Raw genomic sequence first — 26,161 nt, 5'->3', positions numbered from 1 at the left:
AAATTAGTAAATGTAATTTAAGAAAAAAAGACTTCTAGCTTCAGCAGCTTGAACCCCCTCCATAGCCACTGGCCGGGACTTCTTGAGAGCTGCCACCCAGGAAAGAGAGGCCTAGGATGCTGGACAGAGAGAAGTTCTAACCTTCCAAGGAAAAAGAAACAGCTTTGTTCATGTAGGAAATAAACATTCCAGTGGAATTTGCTAGTTAATTTGCTAGTTAATCCCTAATTTCTCTGTGTGTAATTTTGGAGTAGTCACAATATACAGGTGGACTACTACAGATTTAAACGCACACAAGAGAGACCACAGGGATCACTTCTCCAGTATGAAGCCTGGCAGGGGGCTGGCATCTAGAAATGACTGCTAGAGTCCTTGGTTCTGAGGATTTACTTCTGCCAGTCAGCCCAAGCCACTCTAGATTAAATTCTCACATTGAGGATATTTGGGTCTCACCAACACCGTGAGCTCAGACCACCTGCGTGTACGAATGCCAGCTCGCAGCTGTAACTCTCTTCTTTCCATTTATGCCAAGACTTAAGTGCATGCTTTATTTTTTTTCTTCCTTTGTGATGAGTTCATTTCCCGTTTACTCTGGTATTAAGGATGTTTCGGTGTTTTGTTAAGGTGTTTTGGCACCTTAGCTTTCCATAGAGTTCTGTTACATTTCTCATCCTGGACATTTTTTCTCTTATAAGTGCATGAAATAGTGGCATAACTTTCCCGTCAGTTTGGGAAACATTTGGTAAGTAATTGGGAAGCATGGCCTTTCGGGTGTGGACAGCAGCATGGGCATGTGGACTGAGCGCCACTGGGGGGAGAAAAGCCATTGACCAGGGAAAGGGGAACGAACAGAGAGCCTAATTCACCACCGACAACCAGAGGAGAATCCGGCTCTGATCTGAGTGACGCCCGTGCGAATTATCGTTGGTTGCAGGGCTGTTTGTGTCTGTGGCCTTTCAGATCCCATCAGATATTTTCATTTTAAGTGGATTAAAAGTTTATATTCCTAAGAGCCATGTGCTCAGATGTTTTCCATTCTCACATTTTTTAGTCTCCACAATAACTCATGAGGCAGCTCTTTGGTGATATGGAGTGAAGAACTGGAGTCCAGGCACACAAGCCACCTGCCCTTGTGGACTGGAGCTAGCTGGTGTAAGAACTGGAGTCCAGGCACACAAGCCACCTGCCCTCATGGACTGGAGCTAGCTGGTGTAAGAACTGGAGTCCAGGCACACAAGCCACCTGCCCTCGTGGACTGGAGCTAGCTGGAATTGAGTGCAGAGTCTCGCTGGCAGCCAGTGTGCGCTAACACTCCATAGAGGCCATCCTCATGTTGGTCAGTTCCAGTGAAAACTGTTCTGTATCATTCATTTACGGTCTCTGCTTTGCCTACCCCAAGCTGAGACAAGATCCCTGGGTCGGTGTCCTGTGCAGGCCACCCTTGGTAGCATTTGTGACATTGTGACTGCCAGACAGGGTGACAAATGTCTCAACACAGAAAGTTGCACACTCACCTAATACGCTGCCTGTGGCTCAGCAGGTTTTCTGTGATCATTGCCTGAAGTGAAGTACCCAGAGGCAGAGAAATCCAGGCTGCCCCTGTCCTTGGTGGCAGCAGGTGTGCCCCAAGACCTCACATTCCCCTTCTGCTCGCCACAGGTCCCCAGTTCTAACACTGATGCCCTTCTTTGGTCACAATGTGGTTAAAAATCATTGACATGCAAAAAATAATGACTTTCAGCGAGAGTCCGTTTTCTATACATTTTCACTAGCTAAAAAGACTTTGTTCAGATTTACTTGTTTTGTATAATGAAGAAAGGAATGTTTAGTTTTAAAGGTGTATGTAATATATGTAAAATATTTCGATACTGCATGCAGTTGCTAACTGCATAACCTTCCCTCATGCCCTCACAGGTCACAGGACCGTGTTGAGATTGCTTGCACCTTGCTGGACCCAGCTCCCTTGCCTAGACAGAATCCAGGCTCTTGAACCTTGTTCCGTGGCTTGGACATTACTACTAGTAGTTTCAATATGATGAAACTCCTGCCCTGGACACTTCCAAGCACTCCTACATACACACCCCTCCACCTCTCTCCGTGCTACTGTGTCTCTCCACTGGACTCTAATCCTAACTACAACTCTAGGCCTGACTGGTACAGGTTACATTCCCTGACTTGGCAATGCTTTCACACCTGCTTCATCTCCCTGGCCTAAACCCACCTTGCTACATCTCTTGTTGGTCCTCATAGGCAAGTGTCAGACCAGAACCTGGCTCCCTCTGGGGCCTCCTTGCCTGCCCATTCCACAGACATGAACATTCCAGTAAGCCCAAACACCTAACAAGCTGTGAGAACAGAGGCCTCAACCTGCAGCAGGTATTTGGCATCCCCCACCGTAGAAAAACCTGCAAAATCAAGTTTGGCTTTGTTCAGTTGTTAGTCAGTGTTATCCTTCTGAAGGTGGAGGACGCCAAGCAGGCAATGGTACTTTGGATTTGATTCTAACAAGCCTGACTTGCCTGCTATGAAATCTTGAACACTGTCCTCTACATTGACCACGAAGCAGGTGTGAGCTAAACCAAAGAGACAGGCTTGAGCAGTGAGCAGTAGACTTCAGCTGTGCGTTCACAGAGACCCTGCTCGGCGAACCTGTGGCCGTTACTCAGCCTCATGCCTGAGCCAGGGGTAACGACACCTACTCTGTACGGCATGAGGATGGCGTGTGAAGCCATCACGGAGTTCACGGCCAATTAGGGATATGAGGAGCACTCATCTAATCACTTTTCACCAGCACACAGCTGGATTTGATAAATGTTAGTTCAAAAAGTCCAAATGTTAATGAAAACCTATGTTTTCTTCTCTGTTCGGAGATTATAAATGGAAACCTTCATTACTTATTGTGGCAGTTATTTCAATCATTTTATTGTTGAGACAGGTAATTTCGTCTCCTCTGCAGAATGCAGGAAAGCAAGGCCCAGGAAGGTTAAATAATTCAACCAAAGTTACACAATTAGGACAGGAAGTTAGCAGGGGGAATCACAGTTCCGGACCTCTGGACATACTATAGGGCAGTGGTTATCAAAACAGCCTGGTACTGGCACAAAGATAGAGAGGAAGATCAATGGAGCAGAATAGAAACACCAGAAGGGAACCCACACAGATACAGCCAAATAATCTTTGACAAAAAGACAAATGACAATCCAGGCAAATGGGAAGGTCTGTTCAATAAATGCTGCTGTGACAACTGGTTGATAGCCTGCAGAAACCAAAAGACTCACATCTCTCACCATACACTAAGATCAAATCTACATGGATAAAAGACCTAAACCTACATCCAGAAACCTTAAAACTTTTGGAAGAAAATGTTGGAAATACCCTGCAAGATCTAGGGGTAGGTCCTGACTTCTTAAAAAGGACACCAAAAGCAATAGGACTCAAGACCAGAATAAACAAATGGGACCTCATCAAACTAAGAAGCTTCTGTACAGCAAGGAAAACAATCAACAAAGTAAAAAAGCAACCCACTGAATGGGAGATCTTCACGCACTACGTAGGTGATAGAGGACTAATCTCCAGAATATACAAAGAACTACAAAACAACCAAAATACCAAAACAAACAAGCCACTCAAGAAATGGGCACGGGAAAGGGCAGACATTTCACAAAGGAACAAACCCAAATGGCAAGTAAACATATAAAAAAATGCTCAAGTTCCTTGGCAATAAGGGAAATCCAAATGAAAACATCAATGAGGTACCACCTAACGCCAGTAAGATTGGCCCACATACAAAGAAACACCAACAACACTTGTTGGCAAGGAAGCAGGGAAAAGGGAACCCTACTCCACTGCTGGTGGGACTGCAGGTTGGTACAGCCTCTATGGAAATCAGTATGGAGAACACTCAAACAACTCAAAATCAACATACCGTATGATCCAGCAATAGCACTCCTAGGAATACATCCAAAACACCTGTTTCATGAGAAACCAACATGTACCCCTATGATCATAGCAGCACAATCAGTAATTGCAAAAACATGGAAGCAACCAAAATGCCCATCAGCAGAAGACTGGATAAGAAAGCTATGGTTCATCTACTCCATGAAATACTACTCAGCTATTAAAAAAACCAAAATGCAGTTCTTTGTGGCCAAATGGGCCCAACTGGAAACCATAATGCTAAGGGAAATGAGCCAATCCCAAAAGGTTAGATACCACATGTTTGCCTTAATTTAAGATGAAATGATGTCAATATGTAAAATAGTACCTGTAAAATGTAATATTATCTCAACCTCATGTGGTTCAGAACTTGTATTTTTTTTTTACATATTGGTTACCCAATACTCTGTCCACTAATTCCATAACATTATAAATTCTTGCTGATGTTATGTTGGGGCTTTTAATTGATCGGGATGACACCCTACCGGCTCTACCTTCAGACCAGAGATGGTCTCCCCAAGAAGCCGTTGAATTTATCTGGACAATAAGATGCTGGACTCTATGTTTGGTATATGCTTGCAATGAAAGAATCTCAACTGAACTTGAACTGTGGTAATGCAGCAAGGTGGAGGAATCCACCATGGGGGGAGGGTTTGGGGAGGGGTAGGGGAATCCAGTACCTATAAAACTGTGTCACATAATGCAATATAATAAAAAAACCTGTCAGATTCTGTGCTCATTCCTGTGATCCTGTGAAGTCAGTATGGCAAAAGCATCGCCTCATGCTTATTAGAAGCTCTAACTGGCAGTTACAGAGGAATTTGTAATTTAAATGAAAGTGTTTAATAAGTGGCCTTAATTTGATAGCTTCATTTGAAATTAACAACATGAAGAAGTATTCATAGAGGTCTTAGGTGCTCTGCAGAACAGTCATCTTCATCTCTTCCCCACAGGAAGAAAGTTGGAATGCAGCTCCAAATTGGAGCAGGCAAAAAGTCATTGTGTCACCTTTGATTTGATCCGGGTTGAACAAGTCACCCAGATTGGTCATGTTGGGAACACATTTGGAAACTTGAACGTGGACTCTAGTGGAGATAAAACAATAAGAAATGCTTGTTTTTGTTAGGTGAGATAAGGGGCTATGTGTGCAAGACATTTTTTTAGTTTATCTACCTAGTGGGACCATATAATGGTGTCTTCAAAATAATTCAACCAAACAATATATTGACAGAAGAAATGAGACAAAATGTGGGCAATTGCAGATTCTAGTGAGAGTAAGCATGAGTGTGCCCAGGGCTATTTTTTCTACTTCTCTGTATTTTTGAGTGTCTTCACAATAAAGCACAGTTGTGACTTGATACAAATGGGAAATTTTAAAGTTGTAAACTGCTACATAAGCATGAAATGTTTGCACCTGTTTGCCAATTGTAATCTTTCAGTGATAAAAATTCCACGGACCAGAAACACAGTTTATTCTTTGAACTGGACCTTTGCCTGGACCTTGTAGTAGTATTCAAAGACTACGTTGTTCAAGCGTCAGGAAGACAAACAATTCTGTTGATAGTTTATCAAGTTTCCAATTCCAAAGCTAGATTAACTCCTGGCAACTTTAAAAAAAAATTCTTGCTTCTCCCTGTTCTGTGTTTGAGTCTGTGAAATGTCCACACAAATCAACATTCCGGAAGAATAGAGACACCTTTTGCAAACTGTGCCCTCCCCACCCCCATCTTCTACCCTTAAGTTGCTCATTCCCATATTTCTTCTTCTTCTTCTTTTTGTATTGTTGTGTTAGATGATGTTTACATAGTCAATCAGGGCGGGAAGGATCTAGGGTTAGGGAGAAGTGGGTGTGACCATTGTTTCCAATGGGGAGAAAAGGGAACAGGCCATATCCAGCCTCTCAACCATCTCAGTACCTGAGGATGGGGACAAGCCACCTGATATCAACCCAGGGTCACAACGTGGCGCATGCTCCGAGGGTTCTGCTCAGGTGGATGCGATAGTTCCAAAATGCTGTCAGCCTTGCCGATCTATGGATGAGAAATTCCTTCCAATGTCCACTGGCTGACATAGTCTACCTTATATTCTCCATTTGCCCAGATTTCTTCTTCTTCTTTTTTTTTTAAAGGTGTATTTATTTATTTGAAAGGCAGAATTACAGAGAGGAAGAGATAGAGAAAGAGAGAGAGAAATATCCCCAAATGACCACAATAGCCAGGACTGCTCCCAGCCAAGACCAGGACCCATGAGCTTCTTCTGGGTTTCCATGTGGTTTCAGGGACTCAAGGGCTTGTAGTGCTTTCCAGTGTGCACTGTCAGGGAGCTGGGATCTGAAGTGGATCAGCTGGGACATGGGATACTGGTGATGCAGTCCAAAGCTTAAGCCTTCTACCCTACCGCACCCACCCTTCATTCCAATTCCGGTGGAGAAAAAATATTACCAATATCTCTTCCTCTTCTTTCTGAGCAAATATCATTGTATTTATTTTAAACGGTTATAGGGAGAAAGATATTGCTTGCCTGCTGGCTGGGACTCTCAAGAGCTGGGACTGGGCCTCTCATGTGGGTAACAGGGACACAGCTATCTGAGCCATCCCCTGCTGCTTTCCAGAGTATGCACTGTCAGGAAACTGGACTCAGCAGTGCAGCCAGGGCTCAAAGCCAGGGACATCCCAAGAAATGTTTTAACTACTGTGTCAGCCACCTGGCCCCCATCGTACTCTTTAAAAGTGTCTCTCAAAGTGATGGTCCAGAAAGTAAGAGCTCCCTGGGTAGGGCAGTGTGATAGCCCCAAAGATGATCTCTAAGTTGGAAAGCTCAAGGGATTTAGGAACACAGACAGTATTAGCGGCCAGGGCTCAGTTCCCTGATCTCTTCAATGGCTTGACCTTGCTGAACACTTTGCAAAGAGCATGAGACAACATCCTTTGTGGGTGACTGTGAGTGCTCCCTCACTGCCCAGCACTCTGACAGGTTCCTGCCCGGAGAGCTGAAACCGTTACAATACGGAGAGCATTATTGCTGTAATCACCAAGTGTTCACTTTATAACTCCTGGTGACTCGCATACCAACTTGAATATGTACATGTGTGTGTTTGTGAGAGACAGTCAGAGAAGAGAGATTAACAATTTTAAAACCGTTAAGTCCCTCAAAGGCAGGTTCCTAACACCTAGACTTCTGTTGCTTCACAGCCCTCAATTCAAGGATCTGAGTTTTTAGGGTTCTTCATGTTTTTTGGCAAACCTAGAAATGGCCTTGGCTTCATTCTGATTATCTCTGGATAACTCCTGCAGGAATATGGGGTTAGTGTGACATACTGTTCTTATCGTCATTAGTGATACATTTGTCTAGAGAGTCAAGAAGTACTTGGGTGAAACAGGGATAATATTCAACTAAGTGCCAAATTAAGAAGGCTTTGAGCAAGACCTGGTTGAAATAATTGATTGTCCTAATTTCCCTCTAAGGGTAATTTCAATTTTCTCTTCTATAAAAATTTTTTTTTTCTGGTTTAGTCTCCAAGCTTAACAATTTCAGGTTTATTCATAGAGGCAAAGGTCATGTTCTTCCTCTTCCCAGGAATCCTGGGAATCCGGTGTGCTCTGCTGGGTGTATCCTCTCCATCCCTGGGACACGGGTAGCTGCATTCAAATAGGACGCTTTCAACAGGTTCTTTCTGAAGATGAAGCAAGGCGGTTCTTGTCACACTTACGTTCCAGGGGTGAGTGGTTCTTAAACATGTTGAGGACGTTGGGCAATATTAATGTCACCGTCAATTGTTCCAGGAGCTTGGGGCCCCTAACAGGCCTCCTATGAGCTCTGACAGTCAAGAACAAAGGAGTCATTCTCCTGTACGAAGCACGTAGTGACAGACATCTGTAGAACAGGTTAAACTGGGGACTGGATGTGACAACAGTCTTGTGTGAAACACCTGATTTTAACTTGTTTTTGCTTCTTAATCGATAGTTGTTCTGCAGTTCTGATAATAAAGCAATTGCACGGATTGATTGGTTGTTAAGTTTCCTGCTTAAGTAAAAGAACACGGAACAATAGCAATATGTCTGACTCATGGCTGCAGGCATTCTTTTCTTTTTTCCAAAAAAAAAAAAAAATTTAGACTTTTGCCTTGACAACAAAACTCTACTCAGGATGGTCTATTTTACAAAATTTATCTGAACCACAAATTCTTTTGACAGGAAAAAAAACCATTATGATTGCATTTTCATGGTGAAGAAATCGCTTCACCCCCTTATGGACGAGACTGTTGTCTGATGTGTAGGACAAGCTGCAAGTAAAACCGTCCCTGAGAAGTCCGAGTGGCTACAGCTAAGGTCCAGCTGAGCTAAGGACGCCTGGGCCAAGAGGAATGACATTGCATGTGCTCCCATGGTACAACCAGACGGCCTGGAGAGTGAAAAGACTGATTTTAAGCATCATCACTGGTGGAGAACAATCTGGCAGCATACCTGTGGATCTCTTTGTAACTTAGAAGTGGATTTGGAGCGTGAACTAGTAGGGTAAGGAAGCGTTTCTCAAGTGAGAGTGCTGTATCTTCATTGCCACGCTTTCCTGGATTTGGTTGCATAAATAAAGTGAAGAGAGAGCTCACCAGCAGGCCAATGGCGGGCTAAGGGAATGGCAGGTCCAACTGGTTCCTAGAGGCGGTGGGGTGGCAGAACAGAGGGACTTTGGATCAAATAAATGGGCAAAGCTGTGTTTGGTTAGTCCTGGCCAATATGGCCATCTTGAGGGTGAGCCAACGTGCCAGAACGGTCCCAAAGCCAGTAACTTCTTCTGGATCTCCCACATGAGTGGCCAAGCACTTGGGCCATCTTCTGCTGCATTTCCCAGGCTTGTTGGCAGTGAGTTGGATCCGAAATGGAACAGCTGGGACTCCAACTCGTGCCCATATGGGATGCAGGTGTCACAGGTGGTGGCTTTAGCCACTGTCCCATCAGTGGCTAAAGCCACTTTTTCTAAGCTTTTGGAAGCATCCTAGTATTTGAAATTAAGCCATCTTAATGAGATCCAGGAAGCATTTCCTCTTATTAGCCAGGTAATACTCATTGTACTTCAAAATCTCCACGAAATTCTACATGAGGCAGATTCCTCCATCTGTCTTCCGCCCGGCCCAAAGAACAGAGAAGGAAGGACCCGTGTCACTGTGAAGTGTCTGCCCTTTCACAGTGACCTGAAATGGAACCATAATTCATAGCACAGCGTTATCTTTGGAGCTCTTGAACTCCAACTGATTTGAAACCAAGAATAATAGCCTACCAGGAGTACAGGACAGCTAAGTAAAATCTCCTGTCTTTGTTTGAGTTATTTTAAACATATTTTTGTTTTGTATGCTTTTGTGCAGGAATTGAGACAACTGAGATATCATGTTTGAGGTCTATTCTTCAAATACCGTCAGCACAGGGGTTGGTTCCCACTTCTTAGGCCAGTGTCTGTTCAGTCAGCATCCCGGGATCCCACAGACCATTGCCTGTTAAGGTACAGAAGGGAACTTTGGTCCACACCCCTCCAGATCCTGGGCGTGGGCTTGGTGCTCAAGCAGGCAGCATCTGGTGGCTCTGAGTTTTGCCTTCCTTACACAGTAGACACAAAGACCAGGATCGATCCAGAGGCATGCATCCTAAGACCAGTGGAACCAAACTTTGAAATATAAGCACTTGCCATGAATTTACCTGAGTGAAGATTACATGAACATCTACTACTTCAGGGTACTGAGGAGGTGAGCTGAGAACAAGTCAGGCACAGTTTGAAGAAACTCAGTATCAAAATCCCAATCATTTGTTCATGACTCATTGCTACTAAGAAACTGTGTGAGCTTGTAAGCCAAATGGCCTATGTGACCTTTAGCACTGATGGACCCCAATTCTCATGAATCAAGGCCCACCTAAGTGTGGCTATCTCACAGGTGGCTCCAAGTAATTAAGTGGGTGCTTCCCGTAGTTGCTGTCCAGCTGAGACAGGCTGGGAATGTGTGGTAGCTCCCCTCACCTTGCAGGCTATTGTGAATTGCCCCTTTTCAAGCTATTGTGGACTGGCCCTATAAAAACCCTAGGAATGTGCTGTTCGGGGCCACACTCCAGTAAGGGGTGTTGGTCCCAGCCGGCTGGACGGTCAGCCAGCTGCCTGCTCTCAACCAAAAACCCAGGCTCGGATGTGCTGAGCTTGAATAAACCATCCTTGTGCACTTGGATCAACTTCAGACTCCTGGTGATTTCTGGGGATCTCAAAATCTGGGCACCACAAGTTCCCCTATTCCTGAAGTAGAAGAGCAACCTCCCTTCCTTTCCTTCATTCTTAACAGGTTGAATTCATGGGGGAATTTCCCGTCCCTGCCCTGAACAAATTGCTGAAATAACTTTGGCAGAAACAGAAGTACGTTACCCATTATAATATGAATAAATACTTTAACAAACTAAATGTATTGTACTTTAATCATGTAAATGACTCCATTTTGTCCTCAGGAGACATGAGTGAGAAGCTAGTGGCAAGAATTCCAAAGCTGGGGATATCAGAGGAGGCCGTGCTGGCATCAGAGGTGGGCCGGATGAGGCCGCTTTCTGTCTGAGCAGTTCACCCTCACTGTCTTGACTGTTGGTTCCTTTCTGAGTAAAGAAGGTTGCTGCACGTTCTGCAAAGCTTGGTAGGTAGCTGAGAGAAGTCTGTGGAAGACGGCTGTCCTGGGTCCCAGCATGGGCAGCCTGTAATGAAGGCTCTCTGGAGGGAAGTGTAGGGAGAGAAAACAAACTCCTTCGATTCTATTCTTAAAGGAAACCCGGATAACCACAGGCCACAAAGACTTCTGCAGATGCAGAAAACAGACTCAAAATGTACCTAAGAATCTTTTCATTGAACCCTCTTTTACTACACAGCCTTTATTTAAGCTTCTACGGACCTTGTTGAAGAAGCCAAAGGAACCCAGAAAGAAAACTTAAGTATTAAGGAGTCATAGCCAATTAGATAAAAATATGAAGACATAAAATATCTTGAGTTGTAAGATGAGCCAAAGGATAAAGAAGATTCAATACACACAAGAGACTCTCCAGGGGCACACATAGCTTTCTTCTTTGGGAAAAAAAAATATTAATACTATCTTTCAGAAAAGCTACAGTAGAAACAGAAGTGCTTACATTTCGAAAAGAATCTTTGTTCTGTGAAATAATTTAAATGTGTATCATCTTGAACTCTTCTTCAAGTATAATTTGATTTTTTACTAAAACAGCAGGTTGCTACTCAAGTTTTCCAGAAGACAGAGTTCTTGAAGAATAGTAAATCCATGCACAGTGACAGCTCACATTGGGCGTCTGGAGCCTGAATGAAGGGGCAGGCAGAATTCTCCACAGGCTCCTCGGACCAGCCGAAACGCTGTGAGTGAGGCTACAGGGTTTTCAACCTAGGATCTAGTTTGGTCTCATCTCTTTAATGCAAATGGCCACAGGCACAACTGGACAGAGGACCAGAAGAATTCTTTAATCGTGACTTAATGTTCTTTATACCATTTCCCACCACTGTGCCAGGAGAGAGGCTCAAGGCAGTGCTTAGCATGGGTACCCATGTTTACCCAGACCAACAGCCTGTGGGTGTCATAAAACTCCCAACTCAAAGCAAAATAAGTGAATCCGAAAGGAACTTCCTTCACTTATAGAGATAGGTTCTTTGTACCACCTTAGTGTTCATTAAGAATTACTTGTAGGTCCCCTTGCCGGACAGCTACTCCCACTGGAGAGCGTGGGCTGGGATGGGGGCAGACCAGACTAAGCAGGGATACAACACCTGTGGGCCTCATGTGGACTAGATCAGGGAAAAGCCACGCTGGGCTGACTGTTCCCACTGGTGCAAACAAAAATTAGAGTAGGTGAGGGTTGTTTGGGCTTAGCCACGGCATCAGCTGGCAGAAGCTGGCACTGGGGGCTAGTTCTGTCAAGTCAAACCACAGAACCACCTAGAGAGTGCATAATCCGGGAGTGAGAGCAACCTGGGAGGGAAATAGTGGGCTCCTCCCTCTTGGGTTACCACTTCCACGGGAGGGCACGAAAACTAGGACGGGGCTGGGGTGGCTAGACAGAGAAGCACTCAACAACAGCCATGAGGGCTGGATAGTTGAGCTGATTAGATAGAACTAAGCTTCAATACCCATTGACATGTATGAGAGCCAAATGGGATGAGGGACAGACTGGACTAGTCTGCTATACATATTGGCAAAACCGGGTAGGGGGTGTGCCTGGTGGGGGTTATTGTGGGTCGCTCTGACTAGGCTGCAGCTCCCACTGGTTTACATGAAGGCCGAGTATGTGCTGGACAGAACCAGGCTGGACTGCCACACCCATTGGTTCCAGTGGAAATTGGGGCTGAGAACAGAACCAACCCAGCAATTGCAACCACCAGCTGATTGGGGCGATGGACTGTGCCAGACCCTGTGCTTGCTAGAACACACAAGAATCTGGTCTGGGAACACCTCAGACAAAGCTTCTTTGGGGATCTCCCCAATCAAAATGCCAGAGTCAGAACCTTAACCAAGAAAAGACAGAAGACAGAACAAGTCAATCAACCACCTCAGCTATATGTTGGCAGCGAAATACTGGGCAAATGGAGACTCTATGATGGACTATGTCAATCAGTGGATTCTTCAACGACCTCATCGTGCTTGGAGTGGTGAGGCTGGCAGCAATTCATAACTGGTGAACTATCAAAACCACCTGAGCAAGTATCTCAGAGCATGCCCCACATGGGGGACTTGGGGTGGGTGGGAAACTGGGTGGGGCTTCTCCCTTAATACTCCCCTTTACCTCAGATATATGAAGGAAACAATATGGAAATAATAGTCTTACCCCTTTCCTATAGCCCTTGAACCTTTTTTCCCCTAATTAACTATGTAAAGATTATCAAAAATATAATAAAACAATCAAATTAAAAAAAAGAATTACTTGTAATTTATAAGGTTTAGCTCACTATAGATACAAGAAAGCTCTGCTGTGACCAAGCAATTAAGGTAGGCGATGACTGGCAGCGATGTTCACAGGGATGAGCCGGCCACTTGGTGTCCTCAGGGGACCCCTCACAGACACCTGCAGCTTCAGCAACATGCTCTAAGCGCTGCAGCCTGGGTGTGCCCAGGCCGTGCACACCAGCATGGGACCCTGCACAGACATGTACAGCTTCAGCAACATGCTCTAAGCGCTGTAGCTTGGGTGTGTGCCCAGGCCGTGCACACCAGCATGGGACTAGCAGCTCTTCCCGCTCTCTGAGTAGATGTTAACCTGTTTCCCGAGTCTCCCCGCATCCCTCCCAGCATCGCCTCAAGACAGCCCTTTTATCCTCCAGATACCCTCTTGGCTCAGTTCTAATTTGGCTCCCCTGTAATTTCCCCGGATAAAGTTCAGTCTTTCTTATCTGTCTAAGGCCGAAACACTGATCCTGATTCTTACTACAAGCATCCCCTAACCGATGGCTCTGGGTGACGTCACGTAACTTGGGAGCAGATGAGAGGATGAGCAAGATGAAGGGAAGGACAAAGTCACTCAAGTGTCACCCTGACCCCTTAAATGACGTCACCCCCAGAGAGTGGCCTGCCCAGTGTCAGCTCCTCTGAAGGATGGCAGTTGGCCAGTCTGGAGAGAGCTGCTCTGTGCTTGCTCTGTCAGCAGCAGAGGAAGATAAGGACAGCACTGAGCAGCTGTGAAAAGGCCGGTGTTTCAGGGAACCTGCTGGGGGAGAGGTCCAGAGCTGTGCTGCGGCTGCCTGGGGGTTTTCCTCACTCGGTTGCTCTCTCAGGACCCGCCTGCACAGCGACCTCTTTCTCTAGTGTGTGTCCTGTCCCTAAGCAAGTTCTTCAGTAAGTGGGCTACTGGCCAGATCCGTGAGACGTGAGAGGACCTGTGAGAGAACACAACATGCTAAGGGGAAGGGAAGCGGAAAGAGGGGACAGGCAGGCCTGTGGACCAGTTCACATACATCAAAAGGCAGTACTTGTAACAGATAGAAGTAGAAAATGGAAATTTGCTCAGAGGTTTAGAAAGTATCTTTAGGACTAAGCTTTTCATTCTATCACTGTCAGCATAATACGTGTTGTGCTACGGTTATTCTATAAGAAAGCAAACCTGTTGGTATGGCATCATGGGAAGGTTTAGAACAGGCCGCTGTTGGGGATTGATGAAGATTCATTGTTCTGATTGGAAAAAGCAAGAAAACAGATATGTTAATTTGCTAAGGCTTGGTGGAAAGGGATGCGTTTTTACATGTTTTACAGCACAGATGATGAGCTTTCCAGTCCCTGACTAGTAACCAGGTGACTGGTAACTAGCCTGGTAACCAGGTGACTGCCGCAGTGCAAGTCCCAAACCAGCAAGTCTCACGCTCCTCGGACTTAGTGGCCATCATAAACTTTTGAAAAAAAAAATATTCAATTAAAAATTGTGTTCCACTGCAAGAATATGTCTAAAAATAGCAGGGATTAAGGAAAGAACTCTCCAATTGCTACCAAAAAATGCAACAAATCTTCAATATCAGTAATCTACCCTTAATGAGCAAAACTAAGAATATTCTGGTTAAACTTGCAACGTTAGACAAAATGTCCCGGCCACATTCCACTTCTCCTGACAGTCAGGTTGTGGAGGTAACTCTTACCCAAAACAAGGCATTTGCATATGTGTCTAGACGTCTAATGCCTAAAAACCAGAAAATTGGTAAACTTTGTTAAGCTATCTAAGGTTTTATATTTGTTTCATTATTTCTACTTCTACAGAGATATTCCAAGGTTATTTTTGCATTACTATCAAAAATACAGCCATGCCAACCAGTGTATTTTATGCAGTTGCCCGTGGAAGACTTATGGAGACTGAAAAAAAGAAAAAGGAGCACTCTTCGATTGTCCATCTGGGGTAAACAGATAGGTGATTTGTTCAAGACCAAATAGTTAAAATCTACGGGCTTCACAATTCAACAAATGTGTATCTGTTTCTCCATCGCTTCTCTTTTTCGCTCCATCATTCTCCTATACATTCCTTCCGCTCAACAAGATCATAATTACTTCAAAGGCTATAAGGGTAGTCATTTTAAAAGCCAATTATTTCACTGAGCACAGTTGATTTGACATGTATATGCAGTGAGATTTAAAACTACAAGAATAGATTCTATAAGCTATAAACAGAACCAGTTCCTGACTTATACTCATCTAAGATAAGCCTCAAACAGAAGTGATACATTTTCCTGTAAAGTATTGAGAAAGAACCAAAAAGCAAAACATAACAATGAATCAGGTGCTATTTCTGGTTGGTGTTGACATGATTATAGGATGCTAATTCTTACCGTTAAATGGAGAATAGCTGTTTGTTTAAGATAAAACCAACTAACCATTCTGGGATTGCAACTTTATTTAAAGGATTGAACTTGCAAGATAAAGAAAAGGAGACCACACATTTCAAAAGTCTCCTTCACCTGACCACTCCACTTCCAATCTCGCTCCCTGCTAGTGCTGCTCAGAAGCAACAGAGGACGCCCAAGCGCTTGGATCCCCGCCATCCATGCGGCAGGCCAGGAGGAAGTTCCTGGCTCCTGGCTTCAGCTTGTCCCAGTCGTGGTTCTAGTGGCCAATTGGAGGAGTGAATTCGAGAAGAGAAGTCTCTCTCTCTCTCAGCATGTCTCTGTCTCCGTCACTCTACCTTTCAAATATAGATAGATAAATCTTTTGTATTTTAAAAGACTTTCATGGGAGAGTGGAATTTCATTTTGTGTAGAAATGCCTAATTTGAGTCCATTGTCTTGCACGAATAATTATTAGGATAAATATGTTATCATGATTTGATGTAAGAGCTCTTTAAAAATACAAAGACAGGATAGACAAGCAATAGCGTTTCTAGGGGTGATATTACCCGAATACCCACCTCTTCCCTGAGCTTGTCTACCTGGAATAAGCACATGGCTTCAATCATAGAAGGAATCAGAACTTCTACACTGTGTCTACCACTGTGACACAAGGTTAGAAAAAGACTCATTCGTTTTTTTCCCCAACATCATAGTTCTCTATAAGATACTATTGATTTGTAAGTTTAAATTAAATTTCATTGCATAATTTTTTTGATTGATTATATGTCAGGATAACTATTTATTGCAAGGCAAGTTGACCCACATTGATGGCTTATCCAAGGTAAGAACATGTTTTGAGGTTCATTTTTTTAAAGATTTATTTAATTTTTATTGGATAGGCAGATAAACAGAGAGGAGGAGAGATAGAAAGTAAGATCTTCCCTCTGTTGATTCAATCCCCAAGTGGCCTCAATGTCTGGTGCTGAGCCGATCCAAAGCCAGGAGCCAGGAGCCAGGAGCTTCCTGCAGAACTCCCACACGGTTGCAGGGTCTTCAAGGCTTCGGGCCATCCTCGCCTGCTTTCCAAGGCCACAAGCAGGGAGCTGGATGGGAAGTGGAGCTGCCGGGGATTAGAACCTGTGCCCATATAGAATTCTGGGGCACACAAGGCGAGGACTTTAGCTGCTAGGTTACCTTTCTGTGCCCCATACTTTGAATTTTTAAACAAAGTAAAAAAATAATCCTTCTCTGTATGATGTCAGAAAAACTAAAACAAAACTTTGACAAACCAAACCCAGGAACTTTTTTATACTTGTATGGATAAGAGAGTATCACATGATAACCAAACAAGCAGAGAAGAGGAATTTCAATCACTAAAAAGGAGAGAGGATGTCCTGGATTTAGGACACAGTATATGTGATCATCCATATCTTGTGATTCAGGTACGTTGCTGACATATGAACTTATCTCCAGTTCTGCCTGAGTTATCAAGGAAATACACAATAGTTTGTAAAGTTGTTCAAGAAGAATAGTGAAGTGTGTCTTTCAGGCTCTCTAATCAGAAAATAAAATCTGTCTGTTATCCCATTCCCAAAGCTTTCCTTAAACATCCCAAGTCATCCTGTGTCTCCAAATAACTATGTCCAGAATTAGAGATGTCCTGAATAAAACCTCTGGCGTACCTGTGATTCCCAACATTCTTGAAGGACACTGCGAGGCCGTCTGGGATTCTCACGGGTCTTGATTGCATCTGAGGAAGAAAGTCTCATTTAGAACATTACCCATAACTGCCTGCTGATTTAAATTAACCATACAGTGTAACTTTGATGAACCTGAACTGTACTTGATGTTAAAGTCATAATGTAGAGCCAGCATTGTGGCACAGAAGGCTAAGCCACCAGCTGCAGCAACAGCACCCCAGGTGGGCATCAGGTCCAGCTTTCTATCAATGTGTCTGAGAAAGCAAGAGAGGGAGACCTGAATAGAGTGCCTGGCTCCCAGCTCTGGCCTGACCGGCACTGGCCACTGCAGCCTTTTGAGGAGTGAGGCAGTGGGTGCGGGAGCTTTTCTTCTCTGTCTCTTCCTCTGTGATCGCCTTCAAATAAACAAAATTCTTAGAGTTTGTGTGTGTGTATCTATAATACGAACAAAGCACAGACTAGCACCCTTAACTCATGGTGCCTTTGTTCAGCTATCAGGTCTGAACGTGTAATACCCCAAGACTAGTTAGACTTTGAAATCTGTTTAGAGATGCTGTGCGTGTCAAGAGCTACATTGTCACAGAGTCTCCCGGTCATTCTCCGCCTTGCTCACGTCTGCTTGGAGCTCCTGCTGTGGGAATACTCGGAGGTTTGCCTTGCATTTGGTGCTGAGCTTGCCTGGTAGGCTCCGCTCTGTGAGAGCAGAGATCACTTCTTCATTCTTGTATTCCCAGCTCCTAACACAATGTTTGTGTAAGAACTGCTTCGTTCTGTTTTACCAAATGACTGGATGAAGGGGAGTGATGTGAAACACTTCACAATTGTCAATGTGCCCTTCATGAAGGCCTCATGGTGGGCCGTGCGGACACATTAGCCTCTTGATTTGAAAGTGCGGGTGCAAGTGTTCATGGAGTGCCTCACACCAGGAGGGCTCTGACTTAAAGTTAGGGTAAATAACACTGCAGTTTACAACCTGTCGAGGACTTCTAGGGGTGCTCCAAAATAGAAACAAAAAAACCAACCTCAATCTCAATGCCAAGCACTTACTGCATTTAATCCGATTGTCCTAATTTATTACCTGAAAGGAGGGAGCTAGCGGAGGGCAGCTAAAGCTTTAGTGAAAACCTGAGGGGAGATTTCCATTTTCCTAAAAGGGACTGAGAACGTGCCAGAAGCAGACTCTGCCCTTTTAGTGGCAGGTGGATCCTTTCTGGAGGAGGGATGCAGAAAGCTGTCTCCCCAGTGGCGAGCTCCCCATGCTAAGGGCCCTGCGTGCGCATGCGGCAGGACAAGGCTGCGGCAGGCCAGCTCTGCATGCTAAGGGCCCTGCGTGCGCATGCGGCAGGACAAGGCTGCCACAGACATGGACCCTGCTTGCACATGTGGCGGAAGAGGCTGCAGCAGGAGGCTGCCACAGACACTGCTTCTGGTTCTCAGAAACAGTGCATCATGGGAACTCCTACTCCTCCTTGCAAACCCGGCCGACTTTCTTTTCCCCAAAGACTTTCCCGGGTTTTACTTTGCCTGCTCCTCCCCTCCCTACCAGATCCAGTTCTATACACATGCACCGCATTGTACTGACATTATTTGCTCCATAAGGCAGGCATTGTGTCTCATTATTAAATACTTGACCCGTAACAGCAATCAATAAGTCATTTGTTAAAATGAAGAGTATGAACAGTCTTCTGAAGCCAACTCTCCTATGTTACAGAATGCCTGCCTAACAGATAGTCCTAATTTTAAAGAAATTTATTTATTTGAAATGCAGAGTTACAGAGAGGGAAAGAGATCAAGGAAGAGAGAGAGAGGGAGAGAGAGAGCTTCCCTCTGCTAGCTCACTCCCCAAACAGCCATCACAACCAGCCCTCAGCCAGCTTGAAGCAGGCGCCAACTCCTTCTGGGCTCCGACGTGGGTGGCAGAGGCGCAGGGTTTGGGAATCTGCTGCTGTTTTCCTTGCGTATCACAAGGAGCTGGGTAAGAAGTGGAGCAGCTGGGGATTGCACTGGCGCTCATACCTATGCTGACCTCACAGGTGGCAGTACGACCCCTGTACCACGGCTCGCCAAACTCCTACTTCAAAATAAAAATGTTCAAAGGAGTGACTCCATTTCTTTCTCTTCTTCCTTTCTTTCTCTTCACTTCTTTCTTTCTTTCTGATTTATTTATTTACTTACTTGAAGAAATTACAGAAACGAGGCAGAAGAGACACAGAGAACATCCACCTGCCAGTTCACTCCTCAGACGTCTGCAAAGGCCAGAGCTGAGCTGATCAGAACCTGGGACCAGGGGCTTCTTCTGGGTCTCCATGGGTGCAAGGGTCCCAGGCCTTGGACCATCTACCGCTGCTTTCCCAGGCCACTGGCAGGGAGCTGGTTTGGAAGTGGAGCAGCCAGGTGATGAACTGCTCTTAAGCGACTGTCGATGTCGCAAGTGGAGGATTAGCCTGTGACTCCAGTCCCTTCCCCCATTTCTAATTTCCAACAATTATTGTTTGATTTTCATTTTATCTGGCTGGTACAGGACAGGAGAAAGAGATCCCCTGTCTGCTGGTATAGTTTCCAAAGGCTTGACAGCGGGAGCCAGAAGCCTGGAGCTCCAGTCAGGCCACTCCAGTGGGTGTCAGGGACCTACACACTGAGCCATCACCTGATGACTTCCTGGGGCACATACACAGGAAGCTGGGATAAAGAATGGAATTGCTGTTTGAACTTGACTTTCTTATAGGGGATGAGAGTGTTCCAGGCAGTGACTAAGTGTGCCAAACACCTGCCTCATACAGTCCCGCCTCATAAAGGGTTTGACAGTGTTAATTAGAGAGCAATGTAGTTAGTGGAAGGATGACAAAATTGGTGTATTAAAAGGAACAGGAATTGTTGGGAGACAGATGCTTTAAAGCACAGTGGGGAACATCTCTTTCTCTGGGGCAATAACCCCATCAGGACCGCCTCCTGCCATGGTTCCGGTGTTTGCCAGTATTGTCTGTCCCACATCCCATTCAGCTCTCATATGTGTCAATGGGCATTGAAGCCTAGTTCAACCCAACCAGCCCCACTATCCAGCCCACACATGTGTTGGTGGGTGCTACTGTGTCTAGCCATGCCTGTCCCAGTCCTGGTTCTCATGCCTACCAGGGAGAGAGAGAGAGAGGGAGAGAGAGAGGGAGAGAGAGGAGAGAGAGGAGAGAGAGGGAGAGAGGGGGGAGCGAGAGGAGAGGGGGAGCAAGAGAGGAGAGGGAGAGAGGGGGAGAGAGACAGGGAGAAAGGGGGAGAGGGAGAAGAGAGAGAGGAGAGAGGAGAAAGGGAGGAGAGAGAGAGGAGAGAGAGGGAGAGAGAGGAGAGAGAGAGGATGGGAGGGAGAGAGAGAGGGAGAGAGAGAGAGGGATAGAGGGAGAGAGAGGGAGAGATTTTCCATTTGTTGGTTCATTTTCCAGATGGCTGCCAACATCAGGGTCTGGATAAAGCTGAAGCTGGACCTTCCTCCAGGTCTCCCACGTGGCTGGCAGGGCCAAGCACTTGGGCCATCTTCCGCTGCTTTCCCAGGTGCATGAGCAGGAAACTATGAGCAGCAGAGCGGCTGGGACTTGAACCAGCACTGTGGTGTTGTCAGCAGTAGCTAAACTCACTGTATCACAATGCTGTCCATACCTCTTTCTTTCTTATCTGAATGGCTTTTTTTCTTTTTTCTTTTTTTTTTTTTTTTTTTTGCCATAATTTCCCAGTACAGTGTTAGAAAGAAATAGTAAAAAAAGATAACTTTGATCTTAGGAAAAGTGCCAAGTCTTTCACCACTAAGTACGATGTTAATTGTGGGCTTTCAGGAGATGGTCTTTACTTGGTTGAGGAAGCTCCCTTGGACTCCTCTGGGCTGTTGAATGGCCTTCTGGGATCTGCAATTCCCTTAGAAGGAAGTCTGAATGTCACAGCAGCAGATCAACAGCCCTCCACCTGCAGGTAGCCAGGCAAGGCTACTGGGTTTCTTTGTTCTGACTCTCTGCAGTTTCCTCCCAGGATCTGGCAGCAGTAGGAAAAGACCCGAGAGCTTTAGTGTTTGAGGACATCCTTTAGATGCTACAGCAAATACTAAAACCAAAGCACAGGGTTCCACTCGTGTCTGGCCCAGGCAAGAGCGAAGATGTAAAAGGACAGCTGCTGCGGTGTCCAGCATGCCAGCGGGCGAGGCCACGACAGGCCTGGGTCAGGGCCTTCTAAAAGTAGACACAGATTAGTCCAGGAATAGGATGTCAAGAGAACCCAATTCTAATTCCCAGACTCCAGTCAAAACAAATATTGAACACCAAGATCCTAATTACGTAGAATGCGAATACAGATGACAACTGCCAGGTATAGCTATGCCAGTAGCTTCAGTTAAACTTCTAAATCTCCCCAAAGTTTCATAACATTTCGCTGCTCTTTTCCATAACCTACTTGTCTCTGGCAGGTTGGCCATGAATCCAGTTAAGGGGCCTGTTTTACAGGTGTTACCTTTCTCCTATCCCCTGCCCTGGCTCTCACAGTTCACCCAGCTTATCTTCTCAGCTAGGGCAAAGGAGAATCACAAACCCAACCAAGAACTAAATTAACCCTTACCCAAAGCCTTCTCCCAACACTAGCTTGAAGGCTTGAATTGAACCACATCTGAGCCCTGACTTGGTAGAGCGTCTCTTTGGTAACAGGCCATCGGCTCGGACAGATGTCCTTCTTCCCTCCACATACTCCTCAATGTCCTTCATATTTTACCAAGATGTGCCCTGCCCCATAATTCCCCCCCACACACACACCTGTTATGGGTACCCAGGCCAGAGGACACCCCCATTCCCTTTGCAGGTCTCTTGTGAGGTGTGTGCTGAATTACCGACAAACCCAAAGGCTGAGCTGCCTGCCTCATGATGGCCAGGGTGGAGGTTTGTGAGTGCCTTGGCGTTGGAGAGATGTTCAAGGGGTGGAGAACCTCCACCATCTAAACCTCCCTGAAGGTGCCGTTGCATAGGAATCCAAAGCCAAGTCATTCATCTCTCCGGCTTCCTTTCGCCCACCTGCTGTCCTTGGCCTTGCTGAAATTAGGCAGACTTATCTTGTGGTGCCCGTGGATGGTGCCTCAAGGTCAATGTTCCTCATTTGTGGCCTCTATCAAGATCTTCCTTGCAAGGGGTCCTCTTGCAGTCTCTCTGCAGGGCTTGGATTAGGGACAAGGAATCCTGAGCCCACAAAGCACCCAGGCCCACCTCTCACACACCCCTTCCCTACCGTGTGTATTTCTTGACAGGCAGAACACAATGGCTTGGTTTGGAGTAGCATCTGGGTCTTCCTGTCCTGAAAGGAAAGAAGGACAAAGACAGGTGGGGGGTTAGCGATAACAGCCTTCCCTTCCATTACACTGAGCTGGGCACTCTGGCCTCACGCCACACAGGATAGAGTTTGAATCTGGGCTTTGCTTCAGGGGTTCAGAAAGGGCTGAGGCAGGACGGAGTGAGCCACAGACCCAGCAGTGGTCTTGCAGCTACCACATATGGTGGTACAAGCAGGGGGACAGTTGGCAGAGGAGGCCAGGGCAGGGGCTGAGACCAAAATCCAGCGGGGTCTCTGCTTGCCAACTGCACACCGGCCATTACCAATGCCATCCTTTGTCTCCTGCCTGCCTTCCAGCCCAGTGTTAGCTCTCCAACATCTTTGCTCCAACACCACTTCACACCACCGCACCTCTGCCTGTCAAACTAAGTGACAGGCAGAGCTGGCATGGGCAAGTGAGCCCTGAGCCCCTCAGTTTCCTGGGGGGAAGAGCAACTGGCCCTGCAACAGAAGTGGATGGCCCATGGTGACAGGGTGGGCACCCTGTGTGTTCCCTGCAAGCACCACCTTCTTCCTGATGTCCACTCTGCAGCGGCTGAAGGAGAGGGCCAGGGCCCTGCCACGTGGGACAGGAGGAACTCATCTCTCTCTGGTAAAAGGTTCAGGGAGGGGGCAATGGGACTAACTTGAGGCTAAAATTGTGCATTGGTATTCTCTCTTATTCTCAGTGGTGACATGTTTTTGTGAAGCTATGGACAGCTGGGGCAGGCAGGCCTTAGTGACAAGTGGGTGATGGCCAGCAACAGAAGCCTTCTCCTACGTGGGCGTCTTGGTGGCCTCTCATCGCACATGTGCCCCGAGCCTCTCCCGCAGCCCTGGGCAGTGCGGGAAACAGGGAGAAGCAGGAGGTTTGGGCACAGCATGTGGAGTGTCTGGGGTGTGCTGGATTGGTGACCTTTAGCCTTCAGAGAGGAGGCAATTCTGGGGGTTGGGGACTGAAAACCACTGACAATGCTGGGTTCACTTGGCAGATACTGAAAATGTGTTTCACTTTTATGGGAGGTTTTCAAAGAATACACTCAGCATTACAGGGTTGTGGGTTGGTATGTTAAAGTATGAGTGTGGATGACTAGACTGATTCATTCAACAACAAGCATCTATTATGAGGCCACCATATGTAAGTGTGGGTGCAGCAATGGGGTCACAAAGATGAATAGGATGAAGTTGATGGCCCTAAAGAAGACAAGAAATTCATTCATCTGCCTATTCATTAGGGGCAAGGGCCATGAACATGCCCAAGACATAGCTTGTTGTGACCAGCAAAGTGTGTGCCAAGCAGGGTGGTAGTGCCGAAAGTGCTTTGACTGCAAGATGTGAGGCCCCAGGGAGACCACAGGGCATCTTCGAGCTCACCTGGGAGTAGGGCAGGAAGGGATCTGAGAGGGCTCGAAAGAACAGGCATCACTTGGTAGGTGAACAGGAGAGGAGAGTGCATTCCAAGCCAGAAAACAGAGCAGTAAGAACACGCAAGAGAAACACATCAATTCCACAACAGGTGACTGAGGAACGGGGACCAGGTGGCGTGACCAGAGCGTCCGGTGGCATGGGGGTGTCTGTGTGTGCTGAGTCCTCTGTTTTAAGGGGCCAGGGGGTGTGCCCAGAGCGTCTGGTGGCATGGGGGTGTCTGTGTATGCTGAGTCCTGTTTTGAGGACTGAGTTTACCCTCAGCAGTCGTCCTCTCTCTCTTCTGGCGTCTCTGATAGCATCCTAAGAGCGGCGCTGGCTGACGCTCATGCCTGCCTGTCCTCTGGGAGACCTGAGACTAGGACACGGCTCGGCAGCTGCATTCAAAGTTGGGCAGCCGGTGGACATCACAGAAGGAGCAACGATGCCTCCGGGCCCTCGGAAAGGAGGCTGGCCATGTCCAAACAGAGGGGTAGGCAGAGCTTCCTCAAGGCGGCACACTTGGTCTGGATAGGCGAGGGGCCTGGGAGACTCATCTTTGGGTGGCTGTGCTTGTTTTGGGCAGTTACAAGCAGATTCTTGTGTGCCTTGCCATTAACTCCTTCACTTTTTCCAAACTTCTGGTTTCTGTAGAACAATACTGCTAGATTCTACAGGGAGTGGGATCAGTTTCTTGGAAACCAAGCAACCAGTGCACTCGTGAGAGCTCCAAGGCCTGTGGCAGGGTCTTCCTTGGCTGTTAATATGCCTGCAGACACGCTGGAGTCCCACAACCATGATAGGCAGAATCCCATACAACCTGAACGGCAAAATGTTTTATACATTGTCCTGCCTGGCCTTGATAACTCTACATGTATTCAGATATAAGATAGGCATTACTTCCTCAAAACCTTTTCCCCTGCCTTCCTGTCATTTCCTACCCTTATGACGAGTTTGGTGCCTGTCTCTGATTCCAACACAGAACTCGGTCTAGTTCTTTTCCATTTTATACCTTTCCTCCTCCTCATGTTTTGTTTGTTCCTTGAAGCTGAGAGTTGTTTAATAGCAGGTGCCAGGCTTTACATGTCTTTGTGTCTTTAGAATTAATCTTCGAATCGGACACACACTGTCCAGCAGTTTATTTGAATGAACGAGTTATTGGGGGCATTGAAAACAATCATGTTTTGATCGAATCAACTCACTTATAAACACACACACACACATAAAGTACATGGGGCGTGCAGGTCACAACACTGCCCTAAGGGAGAACTCTAGCATCACTAGTGTCACTGTGTAGGAAACTCATTCTATAAACAAGGCTGCAAGGAGCCCTGGCTGCCCATCTGAAGAGCTCAGGTGAGCACCCTGAGTGACTGGTGAGTGACGTACACCCCCTGGGCATTCCCTCTCCTGCTGATGGTCTCAGCAGGGGCGCTGACCCTCTAAGCTTCCAGCTCACTGCCAGCTGAGGCTCTGGCTCCAAGCAGAGTGACTCCATCCCCCTGGAGAGGGCAGCGAGGGTCCAGGGGGACCAAGGAAGGCATCTGGGGCAGGTACACCCCAGGTCAGTGCAGAATTACGCTCTGTCGGCCTCCTGTCCCCCGTCCCTTCGGGCTTTTCCGTCTGAGCAATGCGTTCCGCTGCTGGTCTCCCTCTGGCCAGCTCAGCAGCAGCAGCACAAGCAGGAGAGGGGTGGCTGGGCTCGCAGCACAAGCCCCGCTTACATCATCCCTGCAGCCCGAGGCCCTGGAATGTTCATGGGGCTGTCATTTCTCAAGCAGCTGGCCTCCTGGCAGCAAACGGCACTGTGACATGAGAGAGACGGCAGCCTGTTTGTAGTGTGACTGGCACAGGGTGCAGATTCCGGCCACTCCCCAGAAGCCAACGCTTACTCTTCACATGGCTGCTGAGGTCCCTGATGTTGGCTCACAGCCCGAACTTCTCCTAGACCGATGAAACAGACGTAGTCTTTCTGCCCCTCCCACTGCCTTTCCTCTCCCCCCTTCCCCATCTTTCCTTGTCTCACACCTGTTCACATAGCAAAACGGAACACATGAGCACCAGACGGTGACTTTAAAAATAGGCGTCACAAGTCTGATCTGAGGAGTGCTGGCAGGCTGCCCTCTGACCTTCCTGCCCTTTGACACATCTCGTTCTCCTCTTCCCACCCCTTATACCTCCCACTCACCTGAGCCCTCACCTTGGGCACCTGGTTCCTCAATGAATGTAACGCAGAAACTGGCCCTAAAGGATTAGGAGATTTCTTTCCAATGCAATATTTATTTGGTTGCAGTTAGCTATTTTTTTTTAAATGAAAGTTTCAAAGGCAGACAGCTATTCCTCAGCGATAAGATGGACTGACAGCATCCCTGGGAAGGCATTCGTATTTTTATACCTTACAGAGTCCCCAGCGCAGTCGCCACAGCTTGACTTCAACTTTCCAAACAAAGAGCTATCACACCTACACGTTTTCCTTCTGAAAT

At 46.5% G+C, this 26,161-nt stretch overlaps 1 protein-coding gene across 1 annotated transcript in view; it reads right to left on the bottom strand.

Moving 5' to 3' along the window:
- Positions 1 to 10,349: 10,349 nt before the first annotated feature.
- C2H1orf105 (chromosome 2 C1orf105 homolog) overlaps positions 10,350 to 26,161 on the bottom strand; it is a 34,156-nt gene continuing 18,344 nt past the window's right edge. Inside the window, exons 4-7 of the mRNA XM_058660680.1 lie at positions 22,194 to 22,259; positions 16,932 to 16,999; positions 14,046 to 14,113; positions 10,350 to 10,665 (exon numbers count right to left, since the gene is read on the bottom strand). Coding sequence (XP_058516663.1) covers positions 10,481 to 10,665; positions 14,046 to 14,113; positions 16,932 to 16,999; positions 22,194 to 22,259 — 387 coding nt within the window. The 3' untranslated portion in view covers positions 10,350 to 10,480. The remainder of the gene's footprint in view (positions 10,666 to 14,045; positions 14,114 to 16,931; positions 17,000 to 22,193; positions 22,260 to 26,161) is intronic.

Source organism: Ochotona princeps, chromosome 2 (assembly GCF_030435755.1).
Source record: "Ochotona princeps isolate mOchPri1 chromosome 2, mOchPri1.hap1, whole genome shotgun sequence".
Taxonomy (NCBI): domain Eukaryota; kingdom Metazoa; phylum Chordata; class Mammalia; order Lagomorpha; family Ochotonidae; genus Ochotona; species Ochotona princeps.
Note: the sequence above shows the minus strand (reverse complement) of the source record. Positions and strands in the feature narration are given on the sequence as shown.